Here is a 22,860-nt window from a genome sequence, read left to right on the forward strand (position 1 = left end):
GACTGTAATCCTTTGAACAAAAGTTTTTTTTTTCCTTTTCCTCAAACATGGATTTAGAGAGTGCTAAGTCTCGTTTAAGGTATAACCTATGAGACATGAAGAGTTGAAACCCAAAGTCCACAGGATTGACAGGAAGGCCTAGTCCTCAAATTGGAGGGAGGGTTTTAACAAAGAACCTAGGCTGTTGGCAGTAGAAATAGAAACTGGACAGATTCAGGATACTTGAAGATGCACCACAAAAATGAAAAGAAGATATATTCGATAGCACAGACTCAAGGATTTGAGTTCAATGAATGTGAGTCATAAGGAAAAGGGAAGAGTTGATGATGACTCCTAAAATATCTTACCCAATTGAATGGATTATATATAACATAAACACACTGAAGAACTACAGTGTGTCCCCTATCAAGGGGACAAGGAAGAGGAATAGTGGGGTTATAAGGAAAATTATTTATTCCCCTATAAAACAACTTAGTGAATATGTTAATAATTGGATATATGAACCTGGAGTTCAAAGGGCAGATCTGGGATTAAGAATTCAATTGAGAGTTGTCAAGAGTTTAATTGCAGCCATAGAAAAAGACGAGGTCAGAATATAAAAGATAAGAGGGCATAGGAAAGAACTTTGAGGAACTCCCATATATACAGAATTGATAGAATAGGATAAGTAGCAAAGACAAAGGACAAGCAATAAGAAAGATGCAAAAATAAGGAGAATAAAATGTCACAAGGAGGAGAAAATATTTCAAGATGGAGGGAGTGGTGAAAACTGCACCAGATATAGCTGAGTGTTAAGATAAGGAATTTATACCGAAATACCACACCATACCCTCAAAATATGTACAATTATCATATATAAATTTTAAAATTTTGATTCTTTTTTTCTTTTAGTACTGGGTACTGAATCCAGAGGCACCTTCTCACTAAACTACATCCCTAGCCCTTTTATTTTTTTATTTTGAGACAGGGTCTAAGTTGCTTAGGGCCTCCCTAATTTGCTGAAGCTGGCTTTGAACTTGTGATCTTCCTGCCTTAGCCTCCTGAACTGCTGAGATTACAGGCTTGTGCCACCATGCCCAGAAAATTTTTAATATATTTTTTAAAAATGATAACTGTAGTGACATTGAGAGAACTAGTGAACTTCTCAAGAGTTTTGAAATGGGTGGTAGGGCCAGAAGCCAGACTGGAGAACATAAGAAAATGGAAATAGAAGAAATAGAAATAAATGTACACAACTTATCTAAGAAGTCTGGTTATGAATGGTAGTTGAGAGAGAGAATACTTAGAGGGAAAAACAGGATGAAGGATGATTTTAGGAGAAAAATCGAAGGTGTTAAAGACAAAAACATAGGCGGGAAAAGGATTTGTATTGTTTGAATATAAATACTCAATAAATATTATCTGTGTTATAATTGTTACCCTTACAAAGAATGAATAACTCAAGGAAATTATACAAACAATTTCACTTTTAATTATCTAAAATAACTCAACATCTGGGGAAATTTAGCTAAGGAGGTAAAAGATTGGTATACTGAGAAATATAAGGCATTGCTAAAAAATTTTTGAAGACCTAAATAAACTGAAAGACTTCCATGCTCGTGCACTGGAAAAGACTTGGTATTGTCAAAATAAAAAAAAAAATTGACCTTCAAATTCATATGAAATGACAGAGAACTCAAAGTATTTTAAAAAATAAGAGCTAAGATGGAGGGTTTATTTCTCAATTTCAAAACTTACTATAAAGTTTTAGTAATAAGCAAAATAGTTTGGTACTGGCATGAGCACAAAAATATAGACAATGGAATACAACTCAGAGTTTAGAAACCACACATCTATGGCCAATTGATTTTTTAAAAATAAAAATTGGGAATCGTCAGAGTTTAATTGACAACTGTCCAGAGGGTATACAACATCATGTATACATATACATAGTGAAATGATTTAGAGTCAACTAATTAACATATCCCTCTCCCCACATAATTACAATTTTGTTTTTTGTTATGAAAGCACCTGAAATGTACCTTTATAGCAATTTTTCAGTGTTAAAATATAGTATTTTAAAATACAGGCATATAAAGCTATCTATTAGATATCTGGACTTAACCTAGATAACTCCCAACTTTGTACTCTACCAACATCTTCCCATTTCCCAAGCAAACTTATTTTTGATAAGTGTGTCAAGACCATTTGTCAGGGAAAATATAGTGTCTTCACCAGATGGTACTGGAGTTCCACAATGAAAAGAATGAACCCTACTTCATACCATATACAAAAACTGACCCAAAGTAGATGAACAACCTAAAGTCAAAAAACTCTTAGAAGAAAATGTAGGAGTAATTATCCATGGTCTTGGATTTGGCAAGGAATTCTTAGATATGACACCAAAAGCACAAGCAATGAAAGAAAAAATAGCTGGGCACTGTGGCACACACCTGGAATCCCAACATTCGGGAGACTGAGGCAGGAGAATCATAAATTCAAGGTCAGCTTGGGCAATTTAGTGAGACCCTGTCTCAAAGTAAAGAAGGGGAAAAAAAAGGGATGGGGATATAGTTCAGTGAAGTGCTACATTCAAGTATTTAAAAAAAAGTTTACACCTATAAAATGGGAAAAAATATTTGGAAATGATGTATCTGATAGAATTTAATGTCCAAAATATAAGAAGAATTCCTACAACTCAACAACAAAGGCAAACACACCCAATTGAAAAGTTAGACAAAGGATATGAGTAGACATTTCTCTAAAGAAGATGGCCAATAACCAATGAAAAGATGCTCAACATTACTAGTCATTAGGAAAGTGTAAATCAAACTCACAGTAAGATAAAGCTGGGTGCAGTGGCACATGCCTGTAATCCCAGCAGCTCGGTAGGCTGAGGCAGGAGGATTGCGAGTTCAAAGCCAGACTCAGCAAAAGTGAGGTGCTAAGCAACTAAGTGAGACCCTGTCTCTAAATAAAATACAAAATAGGGCTGGGGATGTGGCTCAGTGGTCAAGTGCCCCAGTACCAAAAAAAACCCCCAAAAAACAGTATGATAACTACTTCATACCTAGTTGGATAACTAAAAAAAAAATGTAAGAAAATAACAAATATTGGTGAAGATAGGGAGAAATTAGAAATTTCAAACATTGCTACAAGGAATGTAAAATGCTACTGCTGCTATGGAAAACCACTGGCAGTTTGCCAAATAGCTAAACATAGGATTACCATACGATCCAGAAATTCTTCTCCTAGGTATCTATCCAGAAACCAAAATTAGAGGCTCAAACAGTTATTTGTATGACAATGTTCATAGTAGCATTATTCATAATAGCCAAAAGGTAGAAATAATTCATGTGTCCATTGATGAATTAATGGATAAACAAAATGTGGTATATCCACACAATGAACTTTTAAAATTTTTTATGTTGCCCAGGCTGACCCCAAACTCTCAGGCTCAAGAGATCTTCCTGCCTCAGCCTCCTGAGTAACTGGGACTACAGTTACAGATATATACAGATGTATACAGATATACACCACTGTACCTAGCTTTGCAAAGTAAGATTATTTGACTATAAAAGGAATTGAAGTTCTGATACATGCTACAACATGGCATAAAAACATGCTAAGTGAAATAAGCCAGACACAGAAGTAGAAATAGTATATGATTCCACTTGTATGAAATATCTAGAAAAAGCAAGTTCATGCGGACAAAAATTAGTTTTCAGGAGCTGGAGGAAAACAAGATGCTAAATGGTTATAGAATCTCTCTTTGAGGTGAAGAAAAGTTTTGGAAAAAGAAAAGGTGATGGATGCATAACATTGTGAATATAATTAATGCCAACTGATTGTACTTTTAAAATTATAAACTCATATATATTTTACCATACCTTATAAGAACTAATACTATATGGTATATGAATTATATCTCAATAAAATTGCTTTTTAGAAAAGAACAAGTAAATGTTCTTTAAGTTCCCTCCCATAGATTTTGTGACTTTTTTATGATATGAAAATAGGCTATATCCAATGTTGAAATCTAACAAATCTGGGGAGTGTTGCTAATGGGGAAGGTTACACATGTGTGCAGTCAAGGGAAATCCTCCTCTCAATTTTTCTGAAAATCTAAAACTTCTCTAAAAATATATAAAGTTTTAATTTTTAAAAAAATCTATGAAGTTTCCAGTTATATTTTAAGCCTTATTTGCTGGTCACTATTTCAACACAATACAGCATAGTACACAGCGCTAGATAAGTGTTTGTTGTTCTTTTTCAAAAAGGCCCTGTAAGCCAAGTATAACTAAGGCCATTTTAGTAAGAATAAAAGACTCATAGAGGGTGAATGATTTTCTCAATAAAGTCCTCAGCCAGGGACTGAGAGAGCTGGGATTTGAACCTAATGTTAATCTGAGTTCAGAGCCCAGGCTGACACCATCAGTTCCTCCCCAGTTATCCATTCTATGGAACTGCTGGGCTTACAGTCTGATCATTCTTCTGCTCACTATGAATGAAATGCTACCATTTAACCTGGTATTTTTTTCCATGTAGCCACATGAACAAGGCAAAGGCACTTCAAAGCACTGAAAATGGGTATTCTTATTCAAATGATATTAATTAGAAAGCTTTATAAATTTATGGTTTTGGCAGCCTCAACTAAAGATCCCACTAAGAGAAATTTATCACTGTACCTTTTTTTGTGAAGTCAAAGGCTTCAAGACAGTACTCAGAATTCAATAAATAGGTTTTACTATGTAGATGAACAAAGCTTTAAAGTGAATTAAGGACAGCAGTGAAGGACAGGTCAAGGATAGACACTTCACAAGCCAAATGAATCAAGACCTTGGCTTCGTTAGCTCTGAGCCGTTTAACATTTCATATTACATTTAGCAGGAATGTATGACAATATTACTTTGATTTTTTGTTGATCCCGCTTAATTTCTGCATCCAGTTGCTTCTTTTTTTCATTTTCTTCTCGAAGTCTTTTTTGCAGCTTTACCTTTTGATATTTCATGTGATCTATATTCTGTTCTAGTTCATTAGCACGTTTCTCATTTTGGATTGACAGTGATGCTAATTTCTTACTATCCTGTTGCTTCTTCTGTAAGATCTGAGATAATATAGAATATTTCAAAATGAAAAAGTACATCTCTCACATTCCTCAACAAAACAATCTTTTCATTCATTAGTAATGGCATCCATTTTTCCTACATTTTCACTTAGTTTTGGTAGGTTACTCTTTATATAATTTACACATAGGTATACAAATATTTTCATGTGTATACTACCATAGACGATTCTTTACCTCCCTTTTTTGCTACTTATCTTTGAAGTCTTTGTTCTTTCTGTGTGACTGCACAGTATTCTACTGTTCTGTTATTTTTATATTCAGTGTTAGCCTAAATTACTAATCCCTGAATTCAGATGATTAGAACTGATAACATTTTCCCTACAAATGACCATTATAGCTACTATTTTAACATTAATTAAAATTATCTATAGTTAGCACTAAATTTTTGCTAACATTTTTTTAAATATTTATTTTTTTATGTTTTAGGTGGATACAATATCTTTATTTTACATTTATGTGGTGCTGAGAATTGAACCCAGTGCCTTGTGCATGCTAGGTGAGCACTCTAACGCTAAGCCACAACCCCAGTCCCAAATTTTTGCTAACATTTTCAAAGTGTTTACACTACTAATATAAAACACCTGGATTAAAATCAGGACTACAATTTAATCCTGATCAAACAAATGAACTCTTTTGGTTTGGATACAAGGTGTTTCCCCAAAGTTCCTGCATCAAAGCAGGAATGTTCAGAGGTCAAATGATTAGATAATGACAGCTGTAACCAAATCAGTCCATCCTAATTGGAAGAGGTGGGTCCTTGGGGGGTGTTCTCTGAAAGTGTTAATTTTCCCTGGTCATGTGTCGTTCCCCCCACTCCATTCCTGGCCATCAGGAATAGAGCAAAGCCATTCCTTTCTGCCATGATGTTCTACCTCACCTTTGGGTCCAGGGTAATGGAGTCGAAGAAATGAACCTTTGAAGCCATGAGCCAAAATAAATTTTTCCTCCTCTAAGTTGTTATTGGGAGGTATTTTGTTTAGAGCAATGAAAAGCTAACACAATTATACTTATATTATGTATTTTAGCATTGCACTAAGTACTTCCTAAGTGGCATAAAAAGTTAAGGAGAGGTCATTTGTAAATTATGCAGACCACAATTAATTATTTTCTTTATTTTAGCAATAGCTGTTACCATAAGCATATTTTGTTTTAATTAAACTAAGTAGTCACAGAGTTACTGCAGCTTAGAGCAGTGCTACTCAAAATGTGGTTTGTGGACAAGTACTAGTTCACAGATTATTGTCTGTACTGCTACTCACAGTGTTAAAGATTAAGTTGGTGTTATTTTCATACAAGACATTCTTGAGGAAGGAAGAGGTACACCACAGATCATATCTCATTATAGATGAAAAACTAACAATCTGCAGATACCATTGCTTTGCCACTATCATCAACAGTAACTGTAATACTAGTCCATTATAATACCAACATTTTGGTTATCTTTTTCATAAGTATTAAAAATATCACCATACATTCTGATAAACTTATTTAAAAGTCAGATACAGTTGCTATTATTTTTTGTATAGATATTCAAAAGGGCACCTTTATTAGCATTAAACTATTAATGCTACATATAACTCTACATATATCTAAATACATAAAAATACAAAATTTAGATATTAAAAATTTAATTTTTTTAAGTTTTAAAAATGGAAACAACAGCATTATACCAATAAAAATGTTAGTGTTTCAATATTTTAAAATGGCACATTAGATTGATTGATTAGATTAAAATGGCACATTAGATTAGATTGCTGAAAATTGATATTGTTATCATTACTATGTGACTGAGTAAATTATTTAATCTTTCTAAAACATAATTTCCTCATTTATAAAGAGGGTAAAAATACCCACCTAATGGGATTAAATAATTATTAAAAAATATATATAGACATCTGGTACATATAGACACTCAACAAACAGTAGGAGTCATCCTCCTCATCATCAGCATTGCATAAATATGTCAAAGGAACAAAATTTCTAAAACTACATATTTGTTTCGGTCCTCCACTGTATCAAATGTTTCTTCTGAAGTTAAGTTCTGCAACTCCCTTTTCCTTTCCTTATCAGCAGGCTTGGCAGAAAAAGATACACACAAAGAAAAAGGAAAAACAGATATGAAAGTTCACGAGCCCTAATAATAATCTTTAAACTCAACCATTTTAGTTATGTGAGATTAGAAAATATAAAAATCATCTTTGTTAAATCCATTAACAATACTTAAACTATAGATGTAAACATAACTGCTTTAGAAAAATAATAATTCTGGTTATTAGTGATACTAAGAACTGCAATCAGAACTGAAGCTAGGATATCAATCTATGAAGTTATAAATAAAATTTCATAATAAACACAAGAAAAAATTGTAATTGTTTTATTCTCCTAATATCTTGTTAAAATGAGTACTTTGTTTAATATTGTGGCCCTAATTTAAAGGATCAAGGAATGAAAAAGGCTGGGTGTGGTGGCACATGCCTATAATCCCAGCAACTCAGGTGGCTGAGGCCCTAAGTAACTTAGTGAGACCCTGTCTCAAAATGAAAAAAAAAAAAAGGAGGCTGGGGATGTAGCTCAGTGGTAGATCATCTTATCTATGTTCATTCCCCAGTACCAAAAAAGAAAAAAAAAATGGGAAAAAAAATGATTCAATCACAAGACTCTCAATTTCCTAAGTTGAAATAAATGTTTTGAAGAAAATGGAAGCTGGTATGCACAACCACCAGCCCTTTTTTAAGAAGTTCAAACATTCAAATCCTATTATTTTAATGTGATACTAACTTAACAGTCTATATGGGTAGAGATGTCTATATGTTTGGGGTTGCACTGGAAACCATAGTGGGAGGGACTCTGGTTCAGTTATCTCTGCATCCCCACCTGAACTTGGTACACCAGAGATGTATAGTAGACATCTTGTTGAAAAAAAAAAATAACAGAGGCAGTTCTCCTCCCATAATAATAATAATTCTCTAAGTTAACTACCCTTCAACTCTACCTTCAATGGAAATAATATGCATATTACAATATGAAAGCATTATATTGTGATATAAAAAGAAATGGAGAAGCATTCCAGAAAATTCATTTTGACCAAACTAACTAGGACTATCCTCAAAGAACCTGAAATGTTTTCCTTATACAAAATCTCTCTGAAATAAGATATTTCTCTCTCTCTTCTTTTTTTAAGCTAGGGACAGAATCCAGGGTCTTACACATATTTGTCAAGTTCACTGGGTTACATCATCAGTCCTAGAATGAAAAGTTTAACTGTAGCCATTTCTGAAAATACAGCTAAATTTCAGGCATTAGAAAATTAAGGTTGAGCTGTAGGATCCAATGTTATTAACCTTTCTTAAACCACACAGTTATACTTTAAACAATTCCCATATGTTGAGTGTCCACAAAGCACCTGATGCATTTTAAACCATTATTTAATCTTTTGTCCTTCAGAAAAGGATACTATTTCTTTGGTTATTCTTTATATCTCTCTATGTGGTTTTTGATACCAAGATTAAAATAAAACACTTCTTGAATAAATAAAAAACTACTCAGATTGTCAATTATGTAAATCAACCAGCACAATGGGAAAGAAAATTGCCACCCAATTTCTCTTACTGGTAAAAACTGGATGTCTTTCTTATGTCCTAACATGGTACAAGAATCCTCAAAGCAGGATCCTTAAATAAGGAAAAATATCTTATTTAAGCAAAGAAGAGTTTAAAAAGTTTCTTAGTTACCTGGACTCTTAGCTTTGCTGCATCCATCTTTTTACGGAACTCTTTCTGTAACTTTACCTTCAAAGCAACATCAGAAAGATCTTTGTTTTCCAGTTCCTGTAGCTGCTTTTGTGTTTCATTTAGTTCCACTTTTGCCTGTTCTGCTTCATGTTCTAGTTTTGTTACTTTCAGAGAATACTGTTTGCTTACAGACTTGGCGTCGTTACCTTCACCATAATGACAGTAATAACAATTATGAATTACATAAAAAACATAAAAACATAAAAATCTCTATTCTAAAACTCCAGCTGGGCAGAGTTACCATTTAAGCATCACATTAAAAACCCAGCTGTCCCCACCCACTCCTATTAAACACAGCTTGCCACCAAGACTCTTAAATAATTAGTTCCTTAATGATTGTTCCCATCTGGTGCCATTCAATCTTTTCACTAGTTCTGTGTTTTAGTGTGGCATTTCTAATCCTCTAAATTTGCAGTTGAGTTTTTCTTGCATCAACATCCAGTTAAAAGGATATTTGGGGTGACTTTGTCCTCTTGCTCAGTACACTTTGGATTCCTGATACTCACAATCTGTGTTCTTGAATATTTAAAAACATTATTAAAATTTATTTTTTGGGGGGATACTGAGGATTGAACTTGGGAGCCCTTCACTACAGAGTCACATCCCCAACCCTATTTTATTTAGAGACAGGGTCTCACTAAGTTGCTTAGTGCCTTGCTTTTGCTAAGACAGGCTTTGAACTCATGATCCTCCTGCCTCAGCCTCCCAAGCTGCTGGCATTACAGGTGTGCGCCATGGTGCCCAGCAAAAACATTAAAATTTTTAAACGTATCAAAAGAAAATAATAAAATGAATCCCCATTGTTTAGATTCAAGAGTTATCAACATTCTGTCACAGTTGCTTCAATTAAGGCTTCTTTTGTTATATTTGCTTAATATATAAAACAATCCCAGATGTTATATCATCTTATGTTTATATTTCAATAAGCATCTATATGAAATGTGGATATAACCATAAAGTCATATCAATACTGATAATGACTAACAATACTGATACCTACTAATTCATATTTAGGCTTCCCCAATTATCTCAATGTGTCTTTTATAACTGGTGTATTTTAATCAGAATCTAAACAAGGTCTATAATACAGCTGATTCTTAAGTCTCTTAAAGAGTCTTTTAATCTAGAGCAGACAAGATTCTCTCCTTTTTGATTACACTGACTTGTTACAGATGAATTCTTTTAAAATACTTTGTGAATATTTAGAACATAAGAGAAAAACATGATATAGAAAATTCTATATTTCTTTTCATTTTGAGCCCAAGTATTGACTCTAAACATTTGGTTTTGATTTGTTCTGAAATGAAAACTGTCTCTGAACTAAATTGACAAACATGGAAATAGGAATCTAGAGTTCAGGGGACAAATAATCATCAGGGACATTTTATGACACTATTATACAATTTGTTACATTGCTACATGAAAAATCTTATAATTTTTGATGAAAAGGAATTACTGAACTAAACACACAGTGAACTATCTTACTCTTAAACTATGAATATCTGAATAAAATACATGTAACTGGGGACTGAGAGTATAGCTCAGTGGCAAAGTGTATGCATAGCATGTATAAGGACCTGAGTTTAAGCCATGGAACTCTGAAATAGATACATAAAACTAGAGCGCATTTAAACAAATCATCCTGGATTGTTCATCAATCATTCAACAGACCAATGTTTTATCAAGAAAAAAAATACAGTGCCAATTATACAATGATAAAATGCTAAACTGCCACTGACTGTAAGAACATTCTGATTTCAGATATTAAGATATGGGAAAAAGTATATGAGAATTGATGAAATACAATATACATGTCCTGTTGTTATTGGTGGCTGTAGTAGTTGCTACTTGAAAAGTAAGCACACTGTGACCCTTTTGCTAGTCACTATCTCTGAGGATCTTTAGGAAAGCTTCAAACTTTTGTTTGGTATTAAGAGTTTGAACTCAGGACACTTGAACACTGAGCTACATACCCATCCCTTTTTGTATTTTTTGAGACAGGGTCTTGCTAAGTTGCTGAGGCTGGACTCAAACTTGTGATCCTCCTGCCTCAGTTTCCCAAGTCACTGAGATTACAGGCTTGCACCACCACACCCAGATTTTCCAAAGTGTTCTTGGTCCTAATAAGTAAGAAAAAGAAGACTCTATGTACACTTAGGTGTCCTGTTTTAAAGCAACAAAAATAGATATACCAGGCACAAAAGCATGCTTGTTCAGTGAGATTCATGGTGAGATAACAACCCTGAAAAAAAATAATTTATTCTAGGGATAAATATTCTCACAGGCACTGTCCTGAAACTCTATGGATGAAGAAGGCAATTCAACCCCTCGATCAACTCCTAGATATTCCTATGAGGAGTCAAATGGCATTTGATCCTGCCTATGAGAAATGAGCATTATCAAACTCAAAACATCTGGTAGGTAGAGTAAGGATGATGCCTAACACATGTGTCACTAGGAATGAGGAAGGGAAAAGCTTTGGCAAAGCAGAAGAGGTTAAGAAAGGAGAATCAACAGCTAGAAATCAAATTTGAAGGAAAGACAAGTGGGAAAGCAGCTTTCTTCTTGCTGAGAGCAGATTTGAGGCTCATCTTAATGTATGTAGCTTGATTGTGATTACACTCTTGGGCTTGAAAAAAAATGAAGATAATGTTTCCTTCAGTTCTCCAATGAGAACAGATAGTAAGAGTTACAGAAAAGAAATGCTAGTGTCTTTTATTCTTTTAATTTTCTACTGAATTTCAAAGTGATCAAGGCTGATCCTTTGAGTATTTGGAGAAGAAAAATCAAAAGTCTAAATTGACCTTTGTAAGGCAAACCTAATTTGGGGGAGGACAAGGAGAGGATACCATACATAACCCAATCAAGCAGAATGTGAGACAAAGAGCTAAAAACTTGGCTCACCTAGGAGAACAGCTCCCAAGAGCAAATCCTCATGTCTTTAGAGAAATAAAAATTATCACCATCTAAAATATAATGTTAAAAATTAACATTAAAAATGAACTAAGTCCAGCCATGTGTAGCTGGTATAAACCTGTAATCCCAGCAACCTGGAAGGCTGAAGCAGGAGGATCAAAGTTCAGTCAGCCTAAGCAACTTAGCGAGACTTGTCTCAAAATAAAAAAATAAAAAAGGCCTGAGGATGACCACCCCTGGGTTCAATTTCCAATACAAAACAAAAACTAAGTCAATGATGATTAATAATTTTTTTAAAAGAAATTTTTATTTATTTTTTAGGTGTAGATGGACACAACACAATGCCTTTATTTTTATGTAGTGCTGAGGATCGAACCCGGGTTCCGCCCATGCTAGGCGATCGCCCTACCGCTGAGCCACAATCCCAGCCCATGATTAATAATTTAAAACAAATAATTATTACAATTTTGTTAGAATAACATCTCAGATGTATTCTTAGATGTTTAGTATTTTTTTAAATGGAAAAAATATCAAGTGTCATAGAGTTTCAGCACAACACAAAGTTCATACTGGCTAGAACACATTATAGATAAAATCCACCCTAATAAAATTCTTTTAATAACTAACCTCCACATACTGGCTCTAAAACACACCTTGTCATACCTAATCCAGTCTATATTGCATAGTGCTGAGCTTCAAAAAGTACAGTAAATGTTACCACATTTTAAAATCAATTTTAAAAGTTTTCTCTCTCATATAACCTGTTCATAGGACACTATTACCTGTTTTTATTAATTCTTTAATCAGATCTTCCTTCATCTTGATGTTAATTGTAAGTTCTCTCATTTTTTGTTTAGCTTCATTAAGTATGAGTTCTGATTTCTTTAATTTTTGCAAATTCAACTCTTGACTCTCCCGGAGATATTCAATCTTTAAATCTTTAAAATAAAAATAACAAAGCTGAGAACAAAAATATTCCTGATCATAAAATATTCAAAAGTAGGGTTTTAAAGAAAAGAAGAACAACCAAGTGTGGTGGCACATTACTCTAATCCCAGTAACTTGGGAGACTGAGGCAGGAGAATCTCAGGTTTGAGGGCAGCCTCAGCAACTTAGGCTCTCAGCAGTTAAGTGAGACCCTGTCTCAAAATAAAAACTAAAAATGGTTGGAGATCTCCAGTACCAAGACAAACTAAAAGAAAAGCAAAACAAAACAGTTTAGAGGTAGCAGAGGGAGGACAAAAAGGAAGGGAAGGAAAGAGGAACAAAATACATAGGAATTGAGACTTCAGCTTTCTGGCTGACAGAGTTTTTATTTCCTTAAAATATGCTTTAGTTATATCTCATAGGTTTGGATAGTTGGTCATTGCCCTTAACATGAGTTCTCTGAGATAGGTATAAAATCTCCAGATGGGGAGAGGGATGAGTTTTTTCCTATTAACTGCTAGTTTTATTGTGAACAGAGAATGCACTGAATATCCTGCTTCTGAGAGTGTGGTCCAGCAATGTTTGTCAATGTCCTGCACCAGAATGTAAAACAACACTTTCATTAGCATCTGTTTTAGTTTGGCTTACTTTTTTTTTTCTTTCAAGGCTAGGCTTTCTCAACTAGTATATTTATTTATATTCAGGTGTAAGTTTCTTTTCTGATTGCAGACAAGTAACAAATGGCTCAAGAATAACAACTCAAATAACATCTTTACTATTTCTACATTTTGAGATTAGTTTTATTTATAATCAATTTTTGGTAAATATTATACACATAGGCTCTTAAACAGATGTTCTCTATTTTTACACTATAGCACTTATCATGTTATTTATATTCCCTATAACCTTATTTTTTCTATATTGACCAGTTTTCAGTCATCGGCAAAGAGAGATAAGTTAAATTATCCTATTGTACTATATAGTTTTTGCAACATAATTTTTTTATTTTTCAGTACAAGGGATGGAACCCAGGGGTGCTCTACTACTAAGTTACATCCCCAGCCCATTGTATTTTTTATTTTCAGACAGGGTTTTGCTAAGCTGCTGAAGCTGGCCTCAAACTTACACTCCTCCTGCATCAGCCTACCCAGTAGTTGGGATTACAGACGCACCTGGTTTCAAGATAAATGTTTTTGATGCTGTTATGCAATGCATAAAAATACTCATCAATTTTGTTCTAAAACATCACAAGCACCCAGTGGACAACTGGGTTTTAAGACCAAATATATCACTAATGGTAGGCATATGTGCCAATGCAGAGTAGACACCTGAAAGATTACTTACAGTGTACTTTAAAGTAACCAAGGGTACAAAGCATTATCAACTCAAGTCTATAAAATATAATCTCTATTCAAAGAGAAACTGTATCTTTAGACAGAATTGATAGGAAAAAATTTTTATTAAGGAACAAAATATTATGAAAAATATAGGCAGAAAAGAGAATATAAAGGAAGGTCTACCAACCAGGAAATCTTTCCTATCAAGTTCCAGTTTTGAGAGTTCATAGATACTTCTTAAATTATTGACTGAAAAAAAGAAAAACAGTGTCTCTCACAACCACTAATTTAAATTATTTGAGAAAGTCTGTATACCTTTACTTCCCAAACTTGACTTTTGTGCTTCATCCTGAGTATCATTCAACTCGACAAGAGAACAAACAGAACTTGGCTTTTTAATCCATGGATGACTTCTGCACCTTAAAAAAGAAAGAAAGAAAAAATCCAGTTAAAGGGTAATTTGTGTTTATAATCTAGCCTCAAATTAATTTCTCCAAGAAGTAACAGTAATGTTAAAAAATTAATTATATAAAACAAAGCAGGACCTTATTAATGTTCTTCAAAATAAAAGGATGTCCCCCAAATTGGATCCAGTGGGAAGTCCACCATGTTTGCTGCTATTCTGGAAGCAGAATTCAAAAAGCCAAAAAATTCCCTCTGAAAGTTAGAATCTAATAACTACCAAAGCTCTAAAAGCAAAATTATTTTTCAATTCTAAGACGTGTTACTTTTGTTCAAACACTATTTTTACAACATATTAGATGAAAGTACATTTAACAAAAAACTACCTGCTCTTTTATTAAGTGATAAAGATACACTTTAATTAAAAAAAAACTATTGCATCATGTAATAAATATAATGATGTTTATTAAATGAGTCTATATTTAACATACCTAGCTCTACATTTCTCTTGACCTTCTGATTCTTCATCATCACTGTTATCAGAAAATTGGCAGTGGAGGACTTCATCTTGTTCTTCTATATGGCCCAACAGCATCTCACTTCGTGTTCGAAATCCAGCAAATACTTGATCCAGAGAATATGTAGGAGAGCTTGTATAGACCTTGCAAGTGATTCCCCCACCCAACAACAAAAAAAGTGATTTTTTAAAATGTTTATTTTATCCTATTTTCAAAATGTTTTTAAAGAGGTTATTAAATAGTTACTTAAAAAATAAACAATCAGTGAAAAATGCTCCCCTAAAAAAAGGGTCAAAATTAATTTCACAATACTGTTGTGCCTCATGGACATATACTTCTTTCAGAATCCACACAGCTCTTTCTCTTTTAGAAAGGTCTTCTATCTTCAATATTAACTTCATAAAAAATAGTATTCAAAAATAAAACCAACCAGGCATGGTAGTGCATGCCTGTAATCCCAGTGGCTCAGGAGGCTGAGGCAGGAGGATTGTAGGTTCCAAGACAGCCTCCTCAACTTAGCAAGGCTGTACGAAACCTATTGAGACCCTGTCTCAAAATAAAAAATAAAAAGGGCTGATGATGTGGCTCAGTGATTGAGTACCCTTGGGTTCAATCCCTGATACCAAAAAAGAAATAAAACAAAACCAAAGGGACGGATGGAAAATATCCCAATTTAACATAGTACAGGTACTTCCCAACAAATATACCCACCCCTCAATCTTCCCTGTCCAGAATGTTTAGAGAATTGTGAGATTATTGCTAAATTTCTATATCTCCCCTCATAGGAATAAATCCAGAACTATTGCCACTCCCTCAGCCAGAACAAACATTACCAATTTGAAAATAAGAATGCATATATTCATACTTGACATATGATAGTTAGATACAGCTGAATTAATGTTTTAATGTTTGATATATAATTGGTAAAAAAATCTTCTGTACTAGTCTAAGGATTTTTTATATTATAACATGCTTCTATTGGAAATGCACTTCAAGTGCTTAAAAAATGACTCTGGAAAACAAAAGCAATGAATTAGATAGAAATTGCTTTTATACTTTTGTTCGGGGTTCTATTACTCAGTATTTTCATTTTATCACCTCTGTTACCAAACATTAGGTGACTTCTCAGAAAAATAATAAAATCTTAGATGAGCATTCAATTTACTAATGCAAGACATCATATAAGCTGTTAAAATTACAACATATAGTAGAATATGTATATTGTACGGTAGTTCAAAGTTTAATCACTTGACAGTAGGTCCCTCACACATCCCTTCCTCAAAAAGCCTACCTGTTACTAAAGATCCTCTTATTTATATCTGATTTTTGTGACCCCGCTATTGGTCACTTAATGACACCATCTATCACATCAACTCCATGATGGATAAGGGGTAAAGTTTTCTAGGTGGTTCCCAGTTTGAGGGAAAATGTTATGAGGGAGAGAAAGTCTTCCCAGAAGAACCAACTCAAAAAGTATATATCTAACAAGTATAATGTACCCAGCATAGTGATCTGGCCTGTAACTGACAAGCATCAAGTTTTTTTCTTGTTGGGGTCTGGGTCTCCTCTCAAGAGCAAATAAAACCTTTTGTTCAGAGTCAAACTTAGTTTTCTGGGATTGTAATTTGCCTTTAACTTTTCTTATTTTAAAGAAAACCAAACAGCCAAGCTTAATGATGAACACTAAATAAGATCTACTTATTTAAGTTTATTTTTTAAATGAACTCATTTTTAAATTTTTTTTAGATGTGTAGACCTTTATGTAATTCATTTACTTATATGTGGTGCTGAAAACTGAACCCAGTGCCTCACACATGCTAGACAAGCGCTCTACCACTGAGCCACAGCCTCAGTCCTGCTTATTTAAGTTTAAATCAAGATTTGGTTTAGGACTCGGGGTGTAACTCTGCAATGGAATGCTTGCCTATGCTTGAGGTCCTGGACTCTACCCCTGGTGCCACAAAAAATTTAAAATCATGCTCTTATGAGAGAATATTTAATGACTATCAAATGTTCACAATGTGTTGTTAAATGAGAAAAGCTACTAATGACATACATGTATGACAAATATTATACTTTTAAAATAAATAAGATTTTTTCACTTTTCCCTCCAAAATGTATAAGTAAGCATACAAGAAATAAAGTTCAAATTCTTTATATAATTGATTTTAAATTGATTAAAAGTCATTTCCCCCCTTTTCATCTGAAAGTATTTTAAGCTGAGGAAATATTTCACATGCCAGATTATAATTACTTCAAGAAAATATTAGAGGTAGACAGCAGGAAAAAAATATTTGAGATGGAAAATATTAACTAGACTTCTGGCAAGGAGAAGAAATCCAGGAGAAAATTAAATTGCATTTTAGATGTACTATTTGGCTTAATTTAGCTCATTTTGGTATTCGAAGTGAAACCCTTCCCTCACTTTTAGAACACTGGAACAACACCTGAACATGTGGGCCCTGCCATCATGCCTGACTTCTCCTGGCTGCTGCAGTGACTGATACAAACACAAGAGGTGACTGGGATTTCTAGATACATAATAGGAGCAAGAGAATTCCCAAACTGCTTATCATATGGCCTTTGTATCTCCTTCCTTTTCCCCCTTCTTTTGATGGATGGTTCTTTTAGGGTAGAAGGAAATATTTTAAAACAAAACTAAAAATTTGCTTATTTGAAGCAATGACTGTGGAAGTTTTTATTTCATGTCTATTTCAGATCTAATCAAACAACTTGTGATAAAGAATAATTATACCCCATTTGATTCAAATATTTGAATTGTCAAGATCATTGTACTGTCATGTGTAACTAATAAAAAAGTAAAAATTAAAAAAATTATAATAAAAATAAAAGAAGGGGCTGGGCTTGTGGCTCAGTGGTAGAGTACTTGCCTAGAGCACTGGGTTTGATCCTCAGCACCACATAAAAATAAATAAAGTGATTGTGTACATCTACAACTATAAAAATAAATATAATTAAAAGAAAGGCTTAATGAGGACCTGGGTTCAATCCCCAGTACCACAAAAGAAAAAGAAAAAAATGATTTAACCCTTCTGGCAGAGCCCATGGAGCCCTAACTGCCCAGAGAGAGAGAGACAACCACTACCATCAAAAACAAAAAACAACAATGACAAAAAAACCCTCAATTAGCAAATAAAAGAATGGACAGAAACAGAAAAATTTTCAAATTACAACCAATAATTGAAAGAAAAGGACTTTTTAAATATAGAAGATTAAAATTATTAAATAAATTAATAGATATTTGAAGCCTACAAAGAATTTCTTTCTTCTTAGTCTATGAAAAAATCTGTCATATTCAACCATAAAGAAAATGTCAACTGAAATAATAACATTTGTTTAAAATTTAAAATCTAAGCACTTAAAACTGAAAAGCATACAGGCAAGGATAGTATCTATCTTACTCACTCTGTGACATTTGGGCCTAGGGCACCATGCATATGCTGAGGATGCCATTTACCAGGCATTGCAGGTACTTCAGAGTCAGCATCTCATGTAAACCCTCTATACGGGCCCCACCATGTTACCCCATCCTTACAGATGCTTACTCAGGTTCATCAAACATCCAGGACTACACAGCAAAGTTGGTATTCACACTCAAGTGTAAGAGAAAGAGATACATAAAAGTTCATAAAGCCAAACAGAAAAAAACTGCTAAGACTGTAGAACTACCCATAATATAATACTATAAACAATTTTTTTTTCAATCTCAAAGAAAAAAATAGAACTGTACCTTCCTGGAATCTTGTCTTGATGGAATATAAATATAATGCCCCAAACGAGTGTCAAATGGTACAGTATATGGTCTTTTTTCAGGGATCCTGGCATCAGGCCCATCTCCACAACTTTCTTTAGTCATTGACAGGTTAAGTTTTGTTAGTTCTTCACTCAGTTGATCCACAAGAAGCTGCTGTTCTATTATTTTTTCATTCTTTGTAGAACAGAGATGAGAATTTGAATAGAGAACCTTAGCATATGCAATTAAAAATCAATTTTATAAGGACTGGAGTCGTGGCTCAGTGGTGAGCACTTAGCTAGTATACATGAGGCATTGGGTTCAATCCCCAGACCACATAAAAAAAATAAACAAACAAACAAAAAGGGTATTGTGTCCATCTACAACTAAAAATATTTTAAAAATAAATAAATAATCAATTTTATATTGACCAAAATCACAACTATCTTAACAGTACAGTCAAACTTCATTTATCCAAAGGCTATCTTTCTGTTTTCTGGTGTTCTTTTTTTTTTTTTTAGTGGTTATTCTAGAATGAATTTATTTATATATACATATACACACACACACACATATATATATATACATAGACATAGACACACACACACACACACACACACACACACACCATTCTTTTTTTTTTTAATTTTTATTTTATTTTTATGTGGTGCTGAGGATTGAACCCAGTGCCTCATGCATGGTAGGCAAGCGCTCTACCTCTGAGCCACAATCCCAGCCCCAAATTAGTACCATTCTAAGTGGCAAAAATCTTTTGAATAGTAAACAAGTAAGAAGCCAAAAAAGTCAATACTCAAAGACTATACCCCATCCACTGTGATTGGTTATTTTGCCACTGTGATTGGAGTAATTTAATTAGCTATCTCATGAAGAATGGACTTTTGGAGTAAAATCCAAGAAGAAACAAGAAAGTTGAAAGACAAAATATCAGATTATAGCAGAGATATCGGCAAAGGAGAAAGTGCAGTAAAGTGAAAGCTTTTCATTAGTGAAAAAGAAAATCAGAAGTACAAAGAAACAAAAGATAACCAGCCACAAAAGATCCAGGGAGGAAGAAAACTTGGAAATCAAAGGGCAGAATGAATTATGGATCATGTGTGTGGCAGGAAGGTAGTGTTTTATGTATCCCTTAAATAATTTTTTTTAGAGAGAATTTTTTTAATATTTATTTTTCAGTTTTCGGCAGACACGACATCTTTTTGTATGTGATGCTGAGGATCAAACCCGGGCTGCACACATGCCAGGCGAGCACACTACCGCTTGAGCCACATCCCCAGACCCTAAAGAAAAGTTTTGAAGTGTTTCTAATCCAGAAAGCTCTCTTTGTTTTACCAAGATAAAATTATGTAAGCAAAAAACTGTCATTCATCTCAATATTTCATGTATACTATAAGTTTAATAGGGAGAAAGAAAAAACCTAACATTTCATTGTTCATACTATACAATAAAAATGCAATCTTATTGAAAATTATACATTCAGATAACTGAAATATATAACACCAAAGGTATGTAAGTTGAGGGCTGGGGATATAGCTTAGTGGTAGAGCACTCATCTAGCATATGCAGGGTCCTGGGTTCAATCCCCAGTACCACCACCACCAAAAAAAAAAAAGTATGTAAGTTAGAAGTGTTAAGTGAAGTACTAATTAATATTAGTCAAGAATGAACAATATATTCTAGAATATCCACTAAAAAATAGAATAAAAGTACAACTTATAAATTAATGGAGAAAACAACAAAAAATTTAAAAATAACCAATTGATCCAAAAGGTTAGAAAGGAATAAAAAAAAGGAACATAGATAGAGCAGAAAGAATAAATATTATTTATTAACCAAAACATAAGAGCAATTATGCTAAATTCATGAATGAACTACATAAGATAGTAGTAAAGATAAAGACTGACAGAGAGGACTTTTAAAATTAACCATATGCTGCTTATAATAAATACAAATTAAAATAGACAAGATTAAAAATAAGACTTTTTTATACATTTATATTTTAGAAGTAGTTGGACACAATACCTTTATTTTATTTATTTATTTTTATGTGGTGCTGAGGATCCAACCCAGGGTCTCACGTGTGCTAAGTGAGTGCTCTATCACTGAGCCACAACCACAGCCCCAAGTTTTTTTAATCAATAAAAAAAGCTGGTGCAGCTACAGTAATATCAAAATAGATATTTTGATATTAATTCAAAAACCATTAGAAGCATCAAAAAAGAGGGTAACAAAATTATAAAAATGTCAATTCACAAGGGTAAAATAACAGTTCCCCTAATTTATATGTACTTTGACACATATAATGCAAAAATTATCAGTATTACATGAAGATTTATGAAAAATCACAGTGGGAAACTTTAACATCACTCTAATGACATAACAAAAAGATGAAAAAAGTGAATAAAAATACACATATGAATAACAGGATTAACTGTACCCAATGATTGCAGAACAAACATTCTTTCTAAATGGAACTATAACAACAACAAAATTTGGTTTTAAACTTAGCTAGAAAGCAAGTTTCAATACATTGAAAGTGTTGAAATCATGCATGATATGCTATCTGACTACTGGCAATTAAACTAAACGTTAATATAAAATTTAAAATTCCCCAAAGAGAAATAAAATAACTGTTATAATTCAAAAGTCAAAGGAAAAGTCAAAATAAAAATTAAGAAATATTTTGAGCTGAATGCAGAATTCAAGTAAAGATAAGATTAGGAAGACTTATATAAGGTGGGTGTGGTAGTATATACCTGTAATCCTAGCTGCTCAGGAGGTTGAGGCAGGAGGATTACAAGTTCAAAGTCAGCCTCCGTGTTTTGATTTGGATGTGAGATGTCCTCCAAAAGCTCATGTATCAGACAATGCAAGAAGTTAAGAGGAGAAATTATTGGGTTTCGAGAGAGGTGAATTAATCCCTGATAGGATTAACTGAGGATGTTGAGGATGTAGTAAGGTATAGTTGGAGGTGGTAAGTCATTAGGGCGGTACCTTTGGGATATATATTTTGCATCTGGCAAGTGGAGTCTCTCTCTATGCTTTCTGATTATCATGTGAGACACTTTCCTCCATCACTCTTCCAGCTTGATATTCTAACTCACCTCAAGCCTTGAGGAATGGATCTAGCTATCTGTGGACTGAAACTTCTGAAACTGTGAGCCCTCAAATAAACTTTTCCTCCTCTAAAATGGTCAGGTCATTTAGTCACAGCAGCAAAAAAAAAAAAAAAAAAAAAAAAAAAAGCTAACTAAAATACTTAGCAACTTAGCAAGATCCTGTCTTAAAAAAGAAAAAGGGTTGGAATATGGCTTAGTGGTTAAGTGCCCCTAGGTTCAATCTTGATTAAAAAAAAAAAAAAAAAAGAAGTCGGGGGAGGAAGGAAGGAAGGAAGGAAGGAAGGAGAAGAAAAAGAAAGGAAGGAAGGAAGAAGGAAGGAAGGAATAACTTTAAATGCATATATTATAAAAAGTTAAAGATCAATGAACTAATCATCCATCTAAATAAGTTAGAAATACAGCAACCTCCTCCCTGCAAAGTAGAAAAAATTAAATAATGGGCAGAAAATAATGAAACGATGAACAAATCTATAATATTGAAAATATGAATAAATATTTTCTGTGGTGCTACGGATCAAACCTAGAGCTTCATGCAAGAGCTCTATCACTATACTACACCCCCAGCCTGAAGATTCTAATAAAATTTTTTAAAAAAGCAACTTAGATGCTATCTCAAAATAAAAAATAAAAACGTCTGGGGATATAGCTCAGTGGTAAAATGTCCCTGTATTCAATCCCCAGTACCAAAAAATAACAACAACAACAACAACAAAACATTTCCACAATGAAAAATTCTCATCCAAAAAGCTTTAGGTGTCAATTCAAACATTTTTTTCAATTCAAACATTTAAGGAAGAAATAAGACCAATGTTTCACATATCCTTCTTCCAAGTTTAGAAAAAGGGAACACTACCAAACCTATATTAGAAGGCCAAATAACTTGTTGCTATATCTAAGAAAGATATTATGAGAGGAAAATATAGGCCAATCTCACTTGTGAGCCTAGACAAAAAAATCCTAAAAAATATATA

General features: G+C 33.5%; 1 protein-coding gene across 4 annotated transcripts in view; it reads right to left on the reverse strand.

Annotated features, from left to right (window-relative positions):
* Kif27 (kinesin family member 27) overlaps nt 1–22,860 on the reverse strand; it is a 79,925-nt gene that overhangs the window by 29,860 nt on the left and 27,205 nt on the right. For 3 of the 4 annotated variants that reach the window (XM_076843513.1, XM_076843514.1, XM_076843511.1), the window contains exons 5-10: nt 18,750–18,947; nt 14,972–15,141; nt 14,394–14,497; nt 12,597–12,752; nt 8,839–9,044; nt 4,889–5,086 (exon numbers count right to left, since the gene is read on the reverse strand). In XM_076843513.1, coding sequence (XP_076699628.1) covers nt 4,889–5,086; nt 8,839–9,044; nt 12,597–12,752; nt 14,394–14,497; nt 14,972–15,141; nt 18,750–18,947 — 1,032 coding nt within the window. The remainder of the gene's footprint in view (nt 1–4,888; nt 5,087–8,838; nt 9,045–12,596; nt 12,753–14,393; nt 14,498–14,971; nt 15,142–18,749; nt 18,948–22,860) is intronic. The other variant, XM_076843512.1, reaches the window with a different exon arrangement.

The sequence above is a fragment of the Callospermophilus lateralis genome, chromosome 2 (assembly GCF_048772815.1).
Source record: "Callospermophilus lateralis isolate mCalLat2 chromosome 2, mCalLat2.hap1, whole genome shotgun sequence".
NCBI lineage: Eukaryota > Metazoa > Chordata > Mammalia > Rodentia > Sciuridae > Callospermophilus > Callospermophilus lateralis.